At 40.6% G+C, this 14,730-nt stretch overlaps 1 protein-coding gene across 2 annotated transcripts in view; it reads left to right on the top strand.

Annotated features, from left to right (window-relative positions):
• PDGFD (platelet derived growth factor D) overlaps window positions 1–11,654 on the top strand; it is a 138,829-nt gene extending 127,175 nt beyond the window's left edge. For both annotated transcript variants that reach the window (XM_074570707.1, XM_074570697.1), the window contains exon 7: window positions 11,288–11,654. In XM_074570707.1, coding sequence (XP_074426808.1) covers window positions 11,288–11,422 — 135 coding nt within the window. In that variant the 3' untranslated portion in view covers window positions 11,423–11,654. The remainder of the gene's footprint in view (window positions 1–11,287) is intronic.
• Window positions 11,655–14,730: the final 3,076 nt, after the last annotated feature.

Raw genomic sequence — 14,730 nt, forward strand, 5'->3', positions numbered from 1 at the left:
CCCTCCCTAGCTTTCCTGTAGGCCCCGTTCAGGTACTGGAAGACCACTATAAGGTCTCCCTGGAGCCTTCTCTTCTCCAGGCTGAACAACCCCAACTATCTCAGCCCGTCCATGCTACATACCAGCTTGGTACCTCGTGGAGCAGCATTCATACTTCCACTGCAGTAATCCCTAGAGAGACACACACCCACGCAGCCAACCTTCGGGAAGGCCTCATTTTAAATAAGTTTAATATTAATGTCTTTAATGCCACAACATCGCCCAGCGATTTGCATTGGAAGTGGTGAATGAGCGGAGTGGGAGGAGGTTATATATGTGTGAGAAAGGGGTGTTAACAGGTATTTATGGGTAAGTCAATTTAGAAGAGGCTGCAGAGAACTTTTGCGACCTCTCTATGTGGATGTCACCACAGCATCCCAGTGAACTTTGTTGCAAGAATGAGGCTTACGTTGGACTGATTTTTCCGAGCGAAGGACTGATACGATGAGAATGTATATACTACTGGAATTATTCTTTGTAGTAATACAGAGACATGTGTTCCTTGAGACATTTGACTGCACTTCCTCTTGTTTTGCACTATATCTTTTAAAGTTATGCCCATTCTTGGAAATGACAATTAAGTCACTTGTAAACTCTCTTCCCTTCCAGATTTAGGCCTGTAGAAAGCAGCTGAATCTTTCAGCCTTAGTTTTTTTCCCACTCAGCAATTTTTTACGAAGGCAAATTTTTTGCGAAGGCAAATTTTTTGCATAAGAATGAAGTCCACTGTATTTATTTTTAATTCATTCAGATGACATTTAGAGAGGGGAAAAAAACAAGGAAAGAGCATTTTATATTCTTGCCTCTAAATCAGTATTTTCAGAACCAAACATGAACAATATTCACAAAAGTGAACATATCTAGGAAGGTTACTTGGTATTATCCTTTCAGTTGTCTGAAAGTAGGTAGCTGCATGCCATGCTGACTTAATTTCTGACACATATCTCTTATAAGATCCTGATTTACCACTTGGCTTAAGTCTCAAGTGAAAATGAACTTTATGGGCTTTAAATCTGGATGTGGTGTAGGCTCATACCATAAAGGCATTGACCTGGGAGACCCTAGGGCTGCAATAGCAGAAGGCCATTGAAGGTCAGACCTTTGCTTCGCTCTAAGTAGTGTGGCTACTCTTTCCCAAGGTAAGGGATTTTTTCTCATAATTGATTGCAGAATACAGCGTGCTCCACATTAGCTTGGACTAGAGAATAGTTAATATTTTATCTAATTTTAAACAAGATGCAGGGGCTGACCCTGGTAATTACAGAGCGGAAAGCCTTATCTCAGTGGTAGAAAAGTTAATTGGAAAAAAAATTAATAGGTATAAAACACCTAGATGACAATGAGCTGATAAAATGAACTCGGAATGCCTTATGTATGAATAAATATTTATACAGCATCACAACATTGTACAAGAATGCTAAAAGACCTGGCACCTTCTCCGGAGAGCGAACAGTTGACCAGACAAGATCTGACATGGATTAGAAACTGGTTAAGAGATAAAGAGCAAAGAGGTGGAAGAGATGAGCAATTTTCTACATAGCAAGTGGCTATCTGTGGGTGCCCCCTGCACGTGGATTAAATGTTATTTCATGTATGATCAATCTGGAGGGAGGTGAACAGAGAGGTGGCAGAAATGACAGCTAAAACAGGAGATAACGTACTTTGACAGCAGAGAAGGCTGCAAGGGATATCGGAAGGCCTATGTAACTACCTATAAATCCAGTTTATAAAAGCAGCAAGCATTAGGATGAGTAGTCTCAACTATTTATTCATGTAACACTGGATGTGTGAGGAGAGGAGGGAGAAACAAAGACTAAAGGTCGAGAGTGAATTGCCATGAAGATCTTCAGGAAAAGAGTTATTTCGTGCAGCGGTGACAGGAAAAAAACAAGTGACAGCCTTCTGCAGGAACAGAGGTGAACAGGTAATAAAGCAGCAAATACTATGGCCTGGATAAATTGGTGAGGTACTTAGACTGGGTTTTGACTGTTGGTGCTTAGAAGGACAACAAGCAGGTGTAGAAAAGATATATAGAAGCAGAACACGTACATCAAAAGAGATACAGGAGAAGATACACATCCAAAACATGTGCGAGGAAAGTGGCTCAAAAGTTTTGGATAATTCCATTTAGAAAAAACTGGGAATAAGAGAGGACACAGTGAAAGACAGAAAACAGTGATTAGTACTTAAAGGAAAATCAGGTCCTCCTAAATATTCTTTTCCTTAAGAAAAGAACAAGAGAGAGATTGAAAGGGAACTAATTGAAAATGATAAAAAGGAATTTGATTTTGTTGCACAGTAAATCTGTATGGAATTTCAAGCCTTAAAATATGAGTGGTGCATAATTCAGAAGGATTCTGAGAGAACTAGAAGTAAAACATAAACTAAAGAATACTGGTTCACATCTGTACCAGAATATAAGCCAACTATTGGCAGTAGCTACAAAAAAAAAATCCTGATTATAAACATGTTATCAAGCACTTGTTTTCTATCAGGTGTTTGGGAGCATCTGGTGCTGGGACACCAGAATATCATGTTAACCAGGTATTGGTCACAACAAGGATGTCACAACTTATGACTGCCCCAAATTAATCACTAAATTCAGGAAATTCAATATTCGCACTAATATATCACTGCTAATTTATTTCACTCCTCCTTTGTTCTCTGAAAACTGTATGAATTCAAGACAGTGCTTCAGCTTTAACATTAAATGGCTTTTGTAAGTTTAAATTTAAACTTAATCCCTTAGGGATGAATTAACAGCTCACTGAGCAGAAATTTAGCCAAGTGGCTCCCATTAACATGAGTGGAAGTCATGCAGATAAATTCACATATGACATAGTAAAGACGTGTCCATTAATTTTAGTCCAAAATATTTTCCACTTTATTATTATTATTAGCCATGCACAGCTAATCAGTTTTATTCTTTATTCTCCTTTGACACTTAACTCTAATTTTATTTAAATGCCTGGCAGTAAAGGCACTGAGGAGGGACCTCTCAACATGCTGATTTTAGAACCATGGAGCTGGTTTACTCTTTTCAACGCCAATTTGAAACCCACTAACCTTAACCAAAAAGCCTTTAGTTGCTTAACAAAGGACAGAACTTCACACTTTATGAAATCCTCATCGCTGTTAATTTGGTTGAAAATCTCTGCCTTCTGCTGCAGGAGAACGTAGGCCAGGTTCAAACACGAGTCTTAATTACTTTGATTTACTTGCAAAAGACACCAGAAGGAAGTATAAGGTGGTGGAGCAGAGAAGGTGTTTGTAGCAGCTAAAACTGAATCCCACAGACCCCGAGGCTGATTTTGCCTAAACATTCTCCTGGAGCTTCATCTGCTGAGCTCCTGGACCCACCAGAGCTATTTGTCCTGCACATGGATATGCTTGTCCTCAGCAGTAAAAATGCGACTGGAAATCACTTAAAAGTTGTCTGGCATTTCCAAGCTACCCAGTATTTCTGGGTGAGAAAGCCAGGCAGACAGATTTTCCAGAAGCAATAGGCTTCTTTTTGGCTTTGTAGCCGGTGCCTTGCAGTGCCGGAGTAGCTGCATGCCAGCAGCTGTGGGGACACTAATGCCCAGAGTGTTGGTTGAGAGAGAGGCTTTTAGTCCAGAGAGACTTCAAGGTTATCTTCTCCTTATGCTCTTCGTGTGTTTTTAGTTCCCCATGAGTTCCTATTCAAAGCTCACCGTACTCACCACCGAGCGCTCCCTCCTAGTATCACAGGACTAATTGCTGTCATGTGTAGCTTTTAATTTCCCTAAGCTGTGAGTGCTGCTCCAGTTCCCCGAACAGACTGTACAGCTCTTTCCTAGCACATCCAATTGTAAGAAGCAATGCAACAGCAGGAAAATGAGAAAATGAGAATGCCACGGTAAGGGCTGTCTTTTTCTTTGTTGCCCTGGGAAATGCTAATAATGAGATCTCGGGTCTTTTTTATAACCTGGAGGTTTGCCATAACTTTACCAAAATACTCGGCAGTTTCCAGAAGTAAATGGGTTCATAACTTGAGTAAATGGATAGTATTATGGGTGGGGGTTTTTTGCAGAAGTCTTGTGATTCTCTGTGGTTTTCCACGGCTTCTGGGTTTGCTTGAGACCAGAGCTCATGGACAAATAGTCATGATTTCCCACATAGTGTCACGAACCCTGCAATCCAAACAGGAGAAGTGCTGGCAGTGTCTCAAAATGTCCCTCAGGCAGAGTCTACCATGAGTGATGCTGAGTTATGTCGCAGGGCTCCATGCAAGGGAAAGACAAAGCAATACATGGAAATGGATGCAGCACACCTTCATCAAATGCTCACATCCACTGCTGTCTGACTTGCTAAAGGGGAGCCGAAATGAAAGTGTGTTTTCCATTGCAGTGCATTTCTTTGGAAGTGCCTGGAGCTGCTCTTTAAAGAGAGGGGGTGGCTCTAAACCTGGAGATGACCCAGCCCAGAGGAGGTGTGGGGGAACTCAGGCCAGGACCCAATTCAGCTCGGGCTGCAGCTCTGCCATCTGCCCAGCATGCACGTACCTCAGAGAAACAAGAAATCGGCTTCCCCATCTCGTTGCTGTAACTGATGAGATGTGAAATGAGCTTCCGTGAGGAATAAATGCTCTTAAGGTAGCAACCAGAATTTGTCAGAGTGTATAAACCTCCACACACACAGTGCTGAGCAATACAGCTAAAAGGCATTTAAGGAAAAAAAGCAGAGTGGTGAAAGCTGATTGCATCTTTTACCCATACTTGTCTCTCCTGTAAAGACTGATGCATTTTTCACTCTCTTATGGTGCTTCTTTCTCCCCACCATCCTCCTCTTTTTGAAACTTTATACCTCCGTTCGCATTTCATGTTGACTGGAGCTTGTCTGGTGCCTTCACAGGACATACAGGCAATTAATTATCAACCACAAGGTTTAGATTAGTGTTAGGGTGGCTACTTCACAACCTCTTGCTGCCCTGAGAGAGGTAACAGGCACCTCAGAGTACCTACACAATACTAAGTCTTTGCACAAGTTGCTGGGGCATAGAAACAGCTTTAACTGGACCCAACATTGTAAAGGGAAAATAAGACAGCAGGCAATATTACTGGGGAGAAAAGAACAGGGGAGAAAATAAAAAGGTGATATGGGACTTCAGTAAGACAGCGGAGTTGTTTCAATGGAGTTAAGAAATGTAACTAATACAATTTGCTGTTGTGGGGTCTTTTTTTCTTCTTCTTTTCTTCTCTTTTTTTCTTTTCTTTCTTTCTTTTTTCCTTTTTTTTTTTTTCAGAGAAATGAGAAGCAAACCTTAAGGAAGCGCTTGAGAGAGCAGTTGATAATTCTCACTCTGTCTTTACACAGGGAAACATAAGATAACTGGACAAAATTATACAAATGCTGCTGATACAACAAAGTAAATTTTCTAAGGGATTAAAAAGAGCTAGTGTCATCAAACCAGTGTGCAAGAAATATGGTCTGTTTGTTCTGCATCCTGGAGTTGATAGTACATGTATAAAGGAGATAAAAGGTTGTTATGGTAATAAAGGCACAGAATTAACCTGACAAAAGAGTTAATGCATATTATACAAGAAGTAGCAGTGGTATTTATTTGGAATGCAAAGGAAACAGAATGAGTCAGAAACAACTGCTAGGCCACAGGATGAGCAGAGAGAGCACAGAGGTGCAGTGAGAGAAAAAAGGTTCATTTTTTACTACATGAAAATGAAAGTTTTTGGGATGACATCTGGAAGTTAAGCAAGTGAGACATCCTGTGATACATGTGTGGGCAGAGAGGTAATATGGGAAGGGGGAACACCTGTATCTGGGCAGTGAAAAAGCAAAAGCTGGAGCCATAATGTGGGACAAGATCACCAAAAGTGAGGGTCTTGTTGATGTCACACGTGTCAAAAACATCGTAGCTTTAGTGACTCTTTTAGATGCCTGAGTTTTAAACCAATTAAAATTTTTCACGTTTGCTGTGTTAAAACCAGGTGCTTCTTATTCATACAAATTAAAAAATAGGATCAGTAATCCCATCTACATTTAATAATCCCTTAGTTTGAATGCTACCACTGATCAGCAAATGAACTCTTTTTTCTTATTCCCGATATCCTGTAATTCTCTCTGGTACAAAAGAATACAGCTTTGGGTCTGTGGTGTTATTTTAGGCTATGTTCCTACTAGAATAAAGGTTCTTATGCTAAATTATGAACCACATTCCCATAATGCTTGGTTTCTTATGCTCAGAGCACAGCTAAACTGTGTGTGACCTTTGGATTAGATAACTTTCAAAAATTGTGGAGTAAGGTTTTTCATCTGTATCAGAACTTGGATCTGTGTTGAATGTTTTGCACTTTTGATGCTTCCTCTTTCATGAATCTCAGACAAATATAATTTGGTTTGCATGCTAGAATGATGGTATTTTTAGATGAGCAGAAGGAGATTAGATAATGCTGCATAACAGGATTTTAAAATAAATTCTGCAAAGTACAAATTGCACTATCTAAAATAGCATCCAGAGTTGCTCTCCAACCTCTGTCACTGGAATATGAAGCTAACCAGATATTTGCTAAGCCGTAGTCATGTTATTGATTATCTGTGGTCTTCTTAAGCTAATCGGAAAAAAAAAAAAAAAAAGCTGATTTTTGAGTGAAGCTTCAGATTTCTATTAGTGTTTAAACTACTGGTCAAGAATTTAACAAAGAATGTTACTGTTGTTCCTAATAAGTAAATGATAAGTAAAAAATGGCTATAAGCAACTGGATACCACTTATTTTTTTATTACTTTAAGAAGTGTTGACTGAGTTTCCTATTACTCTTTGCTTTTTATTAAAACAGAAATCAGCCATCGTGGACTGTCATGGCTAAATGTTGCCTGATATATGGCTAGGACCATCAGCGAATGCCGGAGGGAGTGATTCACCTCATTTGGCTCTACCCATCCAAAGCTGCGAGTCCAGCCTTTGGGCTCCTTTCCTAGTTATCAGAGCTAGCCCCACCAGGGGTGGGTGTTTCAGGTGAATCATTCTCTGGAGTCACCTCTTTGTTGCTGCTTCTACTGGAGAAATGCTAGGTATGGGTCAGGGTGAAGAGGTTCTCTCCAGCTGGGTCCTTTCCTAGCAGTCATCACTGCTCAGCTCTCCTCAGCCCCTGACCATGAAGTGCTCTTACAGATCTGCTGAGATCAGAGGGGCCGCCGGGCCATCAGCCCTGACCCCCTGTGCTCCACAGGCCACTGGAGAGTACCCTGTTGCCCCCAAAACGAGACCCAAACTTCTACTGTATACTTGCTGGAAAGGCGGCTGTTTTCTCATGTCCTCAAATAGACTGGAAACCCCACAGTTCCGTGGAGGGCTGTCCAGGCGATGAGTTGGCGTGACTTAGACAAGCTTGCCCAAATTCCAGTTTGAGTTTTTCTGGCTTCAGCTTCCAGACGCTTTTTTCAGTGATGGCTTTGCCCTCTGATTTAAAAAGTCCTTCAGAAGCTGGCATCCAAATTCAATGCACGATCAATGAGCAAGATCCCTGGCAGGGAAATGCATGTAAGCATTTTCTTTATATTTCCTTCACTACCACCCCCAAGGAAAATTATGCGATGGCCACAGTCACCTCACCTTGAAACCTCTCAGATGCTCAAGCATATCTACAAGTAAAATGCCATCCAGCATATTGGTGTGCTCACCTGGAGTTGTCTGCACAAGAAATGCTACAAGGCCCTGATGTCCTTTTTTGTATTACCTATAAAAAACAAATCAGCTCAGAAGCTAAGTCCCCTGTCTTGATTTTTTTTTTTTTATTGCTTTAATAGTTTTATGACCATAATTATCTCAGTGTTTGACGAGGGGGACATGGTTGTAGTCATATACTCTTTGTGAGGCAGTGATCTGAACAGCTGAGGCACCACATTTTGATGAGTAGTGACAGACTTTGTTCCTTTAATTTGAAAACTGCAAGGTTATTCTTCTTTTTCGCCCACACAAAAGAAGCCTTTTGAGCATTCCAAACCTTCCTCACATCCATATTTTCTTACAGCTACTGATCCCATCAAAAAAGGAGCAGTAAACTGTCCTGAACAAAATTTCTTTGAACTGTTTTCATTAATTCAGTAGTTCCTCACCTTTAAGGACCTGACCATGTAATGAATAAACAGCAGCTATTTTCAGAATAAAGGGTTTTCTTTCAACTACTGTGGTCACCAGAAATGGCCTTACTTCCTGATTCTTTTCAATTCCCTTGTATTTAGCTGAAACTAAAACTATTAGATGGAAGCTAGACGGAGAGCTTTGAACATCAGTTCTGTGATCAGCTATTAAAGCAGTCCAATTTCAGCTGTGTTCAAACACTGCTTTCCCGTCTTGTCTGGGGAAGCGCCTGCCAATTCATTTTTCTACTCTTATCAGCAAAGCCCATATACTGTGCTCATGTTTCTTAATATAAAACACAGGGAAAATCCCCAAGCTGTCAGGAGGTCTGCAAGCTTAAGTACAGCCCACATCTTTGCTCTCATCCCATTGCATGCTTTCATTTTCTCTCAATTGAAAAAAGCAGATCTACCTACCCATGATCTTGCAAAGTGCCAATCGTCTGAATTTGTCAGACTTTGATGAAAGGCTTCTTTAAATAAAGAATTTTGTCATGGGTTCAGCATCAGCAGCTGTACTTTATTTTGAAAGTATGTTTTCTTAAAAAAAGCATCTCTGAAGATGTTGTCTATTTTCAGTTCTGTAATAATTGTAGCAACATGATTGGGTTCAGTTCCTCTGTGTTTTCGATGACAGTGTGGTTCAGTGAATTGTCCTGGTGTCCATCAGGATTTATTGCATATATTGAGGCAGTCAATGTTTGAAATCAATTCAAAACCATTATAATTTTGTTGCTTTTAAAAAACAAAACAAAAAACAACATATGTCTGCATTTCTAACAGGGAAAAGTAATTATATCTTCCCAACACGTTAAAGCAACATGTCTGTACCTTGCTTAGGCACACTTATTCCTCTCAGTATTGCATAGGTTAAACATAAATTTTATCGCAAAAGGGAGGACAAAATAATAGACTGTGTTCAGTGCTTATCACTTTTGTTACATCCCATGACCTTCCTACCCTCTGGGCATTAATGGTAGAGAACGAGTGGTCTCATCCTGAAGGCTGCTTACCTGTCTGCTCTTCCCCACCTGGTCTATACAGCATCCGTGATTAACCTTTCCTTCACATTTACTTTTGGGGACTTCCTAATTCTGTTGAAATTGCTAATACTTTGTTGATCTAGTATGCAGCCCCTTATTCCCCCTCCTTTCCGAGACCATCTCAATTCGTCTAGGGTTTTGGATGTCAAAGCACAGAAAGTGCTTACAAAAATTAGGATTATTGATTGAGTAACAGTATGATCTGTTAGCTAGGGGATCTGTTATTCAGGGCAGAAGTGTGGGAGTTTCTGTGGTTGAGAAGCTAAAGATGTTTAGGTCCCACTTCCCACTTTGGGACCTATGACCAGTGGCTTTGGCAGGTCATAGACAAGACAGACTTCTCTCCATCTTTGAACAAGCAAGACAAATCTAGGTGATCTACCAGTCACTCGGCCAAGCTAGTATGAGTCACAACAGCCTGCCAAGAGGTGAGATGTGTTAGCTCTGGTACCCTACCAGTGCATGGTTTCTGGACTCAAGTGCTTGAGGCCACAGAGAGCAGAACTGTCCCACCTGCCTACCACCAGCTGTGGAGCTGCAGCCTTGCTTTCTGTGTGTCCTGCTCCCCATCAGCAAATTAGGGATTTTAAAAGGAAAAGGACCATGTAATGCCACTGGTAGTTTTTCTACTGATGTGTTGCAGGGCCTTGAGGAAATCAGTTTCAGATTCTCCATCTATACAAGTTTGACAATGATGCATATCTTTCTGTGCAATGCACTGTGAGATTTGGGAAGAAAAATGCTGTAGGAGAGTTAAAGTGGTCTTAGTCTTAACTCATTTGTTGTACCTAATCCAAACTAGTATTTGAGCTTCAGGGCAGAAACTGGAAATTAGTGTCTCATTTGTTAAACTACTGTAGGCCCATCAACAGCAAACTAATGAAGCAAAACAGGATTTCCTCCCTTCAACGTGTGCCCCTGTGCTAGTTGGGGTATGAGCTCTTACACAGTAACTCAGCCTCCAGCAGTGGGCTGGCAAAGCACGACCCTGCAAGCCGCCATCCTCCTCTGCTCTTTCCAGTCCATCGTCTACATACTTACGCTATCACAGAAGATTGGATAGGACTCAACATTATGGCTGTTTTCCACATATCCATAAGACCATTTTCAGGGAATCATAGATTCATATAATAATATGTGTTTGGAGGCAGCTCTGGCAGTCATTTAGCCTAATCTCCCATTCAAAGCAGAATTTTTAAGTTAGATGAGGTTGCTCAGGGCCCTGTCCTGTTAATATTTACTATCTTCAAGGTTTCCACAACCTCTCTGGGCAACCTGCCTCAGTGTTTAACCACTCTCAGTATTTTCTTCCTTATACTGAAAATAGGATTTCTTTTGTTACAACTTGTATACATTGCCTCTTGTTCATCTTCTTCATATCCTACAACCCTTTTTTTTAAGGGTCTTGGGGTTATCTTGCCTAGACAGAATTTTTTCAGAAGCCTCTTAAATGATGCATCGTTCCCTAGGAAATAATTTTTCGTTTGCTTGTTTTTTTCACATTATTGACAGTAAATTCTTAAGAAATTACTGAAATTGAGGCAGAGATTTTTAAGGTAAACCAACAAAAGTCACATTCCAGAGAAACTTGATGGGATCTAGCACATATTTTCCACAAGCTCCATTCTGCCTCCCACAGGCATTTCAGTTTTGGACCAGTTCTAATGAGAAGTGCTTCAGAAATTTCAAATTGCATAAAAAAATGTTCCTTGCTCTTTAGAGCAGAAATATTATACAAGTGAGAGAAGGGGCAGAGCAATTCAAATATGTATGGGACTGCACAGACGAGCCAAAGGAAACACACTTGATAATTTGCATGCAAAGAAGCAACTCTGGACACGGTTAGGGAACTGCATGATATAAGGATACCTGATGTAGGAAATAATCCAGTCTGTCAAAGCTCCAGGACAAACAGTACAGCAGGATGTCACAGAGTGGAAAGAAAAAGCTGGAAGTAAAACAAAAATGTTTCCAAATTAATGCTGGTCAGGGCCATTAAGGGTTGTTGGTGCTCTCAGGGACCCAACACTCTCATCCTCAAATCTCTTACAGCGTTTTCTAATCAATGCATTTCTGTTGATCCTCCCAGGTGCTGAAATTCATCCCTGAGGCTGGGCATCCCCGAAGAAAAGGCAGAACCAGGAACAACATGGCCTTAGTAGATATACAGCTGGATCACCATGAGCGTTGTGATTGTATCTGCAGTTCAAGACCACCACGATAAGAAAAAATAAAAAGAAGAGAAAAAAAACAAGGCACACTAATTGCAGGTTACCGGACGTTTACTTTTAAGCAGGATTGCTCTGAGGACCTTCACTCACTAATCATTTGAACTTTGCTACTAGCCTGCCTTTGCAATTAGCAAAAATGATCGCTGTGTTACAGCGTAGCCATGCTGAGTAGTGCCATGGCAGCTAAACAGGTATATCGTACATTTATGTATCAGCATCCAAGAATATAGGATTATGGTTATCTGTAGCTAGATTCTGAGGGTTGAGATTTTCAAAGCTCGCTTATAGTCCTTAGGCACACAATGCCCACTCAAATGAAATACCAGTTGTGTAGGTATTTGTGGTAGCTGGCAATGAAATAGCATTGTGTTGCTGTTTCTCACTCACCAGTTCCTACACTCAAATTCTGCTGCCATTTCTACCTGCTCAGCTCTTCTGACAGTCTGTAGAGTTTTGTGGGTATAAATGAAGAGAGAATTTGAGCCTTTATGAGTGTAAAATGGTTTGTCCTGATCCAAGAGGGAATTTCCCAATGTTGTGGCCCAACAGAGTGAGATATAATGAGGAAAATCCATCACTACGTGAAATAACACGCCAGTAGAGTCAGATCTCACTGTTTGTACACAAGCAAATTGTGTGCTTGAGTTAGTAGGTGCTTTGCATAAGCTGGGACACTGGTGGTGGTAGTGGGGTGCGGAGGCTGGTACATTTTCCTTGGTGACTCCCCGGGAGCCATCGCCCAGGTGCTTCTGCAAGAAGGGGCTCCTACCAGGTCCCCAAGTAAATCCCCGTGGGATGGGGCTGATTCTGGTCTCCACCTGCATGGTCTGGACTCCTGCCCCTTGCCCAGAGCTGCCCACGGTTACCCAGGAGGAGCCCCCTCGACACGAAAAGAGAGAAACTGCCCTCCCCTTGTGTACTCCTCACTGCAGGTCGAGGAGTGCCATGTTACCCCTGTGCAGGCAATGAAGATAGGGCACTTGTTTGTTGAAAATATTGATTTGTTTTGCAGTTGTGTTACTGGGAAACAAAACTGTGTTTGAGATTTAATTATCGTTATTTGGTTTGGGGTTTGTTTGTTTGTTTGTTTTAAATATGGATTATTATAACTGCGTCATATATGCATTAATCTTAGTTATCTGAGGTTAGTTGTCTCATTTCAGCTCTGTGTATTGCCATGGTTAAACTGTTGACAGTGAATTTCTTTTTGATTGCATTTTGCTGAGGCATATTAACTCATTAAGCAATGTCTGTCTGTCATGGAAAATGTGCATCATTTATTAACTTCCAGAAGAATATTATTAAATGCCACCTCATAATAAAATAAGCACTTTAAAAGCTACAACATAGCTTCCTATGCCTTTTAAAATATTACGAAAGTGCTCTAGCTGAAAAAGGAAGAAAAAAAATCCTTCCAAACTAGCTTTTAAAGGATTTTAAATGCTGCTCCAAAAATGTAAAATACAGGAGGATTTCATTCAGGCAAAGAATTGGAGTTTTGATCATGAATGCAACAGAGAGAATGAAGCGGCACGTTTAATGGCTGAGGTTTTATATTTAATAGCAGACGTAGGCTACATCAATTTGTCTTGTTCATGTTGCCTCTTAACGCTTCTGTCTCTCTGAAAGAGCAAAGTAGTTTGACAATGGTGCGTTAATAATTAGTGGAAAGTGGCATGTGCTATAATACAATATTGAGAGCCTTCAAGTCAGTATGTTTTAGCAACCTACAATTTTGTAACAAAAGTGCCCTAGTGTTCTGACTTACCCTCTTTATCAGATCAAGTATTTTATAAGTGCTTTTTTATAATTTTAGCAAAACTTTACTGAAACATCCCTTAGAAATGTTGTATTACTTTCTTTTCTGTACTTTAACCTTTGAGATTCAAAAAGTGTGGGGTTTTTATTATTTATGTTAATTTTTCCTCTCTGGCTCCCAGATGTCTATTTAAAAATGCTCCTGAATGCTGATTTGGGAAGTGATTCATCATTTTTCAAAGCAATTCACATTAAAAGAACAGCACTGTAACCAAAGATTGACAGCTTCGTTTCATAGTTCAGGACTGTTTAAAGAAGACTTCATTCTTTTTCTGTCTCTAGTTTAATAACAACATTGACCCCATCCTTCCATAATTTTCAGCTAATTTTGGAAGAAATTTGCATGCAAGACCTTGGCAGTACTGCTTGTTTTTGAGACAGTGCACTCCAATGTATGTTCCTGAATGAATTATGCCCAAATTATGCCTAAGCACTCTTGGCCTCATAGTCAGCGTTGTAGGAAGCATCGGTTTCGTATGGCTTTGTGCTTTGAGTGGTCCTTCAATTCCCACCCCAGGGGAAAACGTGCACTAGGGCATCCACTGCGCCTGGTGGCTCCCCTGCACCTCTGCCTGCTCTCCCAGTCTCCACCCCAGGAGCCATGTGCTGGGACGGGTATCGACACCTCCTAATTTGGGGGATCCAGCCTCATCTGGGAGCCTGAGTTAACCACTACACGCACTTGGGAGAGAGAGGTTCTTCCAAAGGGTGCCTTAGCCCCCAGGTTGAAATTGCCCAACATGGGAGCTTTTCTTTCTCTCTTTTGATGACGTAGAAAGATCAGAAAAATGATTTGGGCATCTAAGTGAGATACACAAAGGCAGAAGGTGTGATTACTCATTTTAAAGACTGAACAGCTAATAGTTTATCTAACTGAATTAGGTACAGGCAGCAGGGTCCAGCAGAAAAATTCAGCTGTAAAGTAAAAAGAGCTTGCTTAATGTTGGGCTTACTTTCTAGGCTAAACTTACCACAAAATTTAAAGTATTACTCCTTGGAAACTTAGTAATGAATGGGACTACTCACTGCTTCCTACAGACAGAATGCTCCCGGCCAGCGCAGGTGAGTCAAGGATGGGCTTTATGTGGCACTGTGGGGTGATAACATACATGTGAACTGGGAAAAATTCCTAAAAACCTGAGCCCTGAGCTGCAGTGACCCTGGTGAAACCAAATGCCAGCAAAACTTTTCCTTTTTATTTATTAGCAGAAATCACCAAGATGTTTTCCCATACCTTTATTTTCTCTTTTGACTGTGTAAAATATATTATTTTGTTTATATACTATTATAACACAAAAAGCAAAAATATTTAAAAAACTAATCTGGTTCATTTTTATTGGTGGAATTGGAACCCCCCAAAATAAATACATTTTCAAAGGAAATTGAGAAAGATTCCTAATTTCAAACGACTCGCTAGCTTTTTATTTACTGTATTCTTCTGGGATAGAGCCTACTTTCTCAAGTGCAATCTATATATATATAT

The sequence above is a fragment of the Larus michahellis genome, chromosome 1 (assembly GCF_964199755.1).
Source record: "Larus michahellis chromosome 1, bLarMic1.1, whole genome shotgun sequence".
Taxonomy (NCBI): domain Eukaryota; kingdom Metazoa; phylum Chordata; class Aves; order Charadriiformes; family Laridae; genus Larus; species Larus michahellis.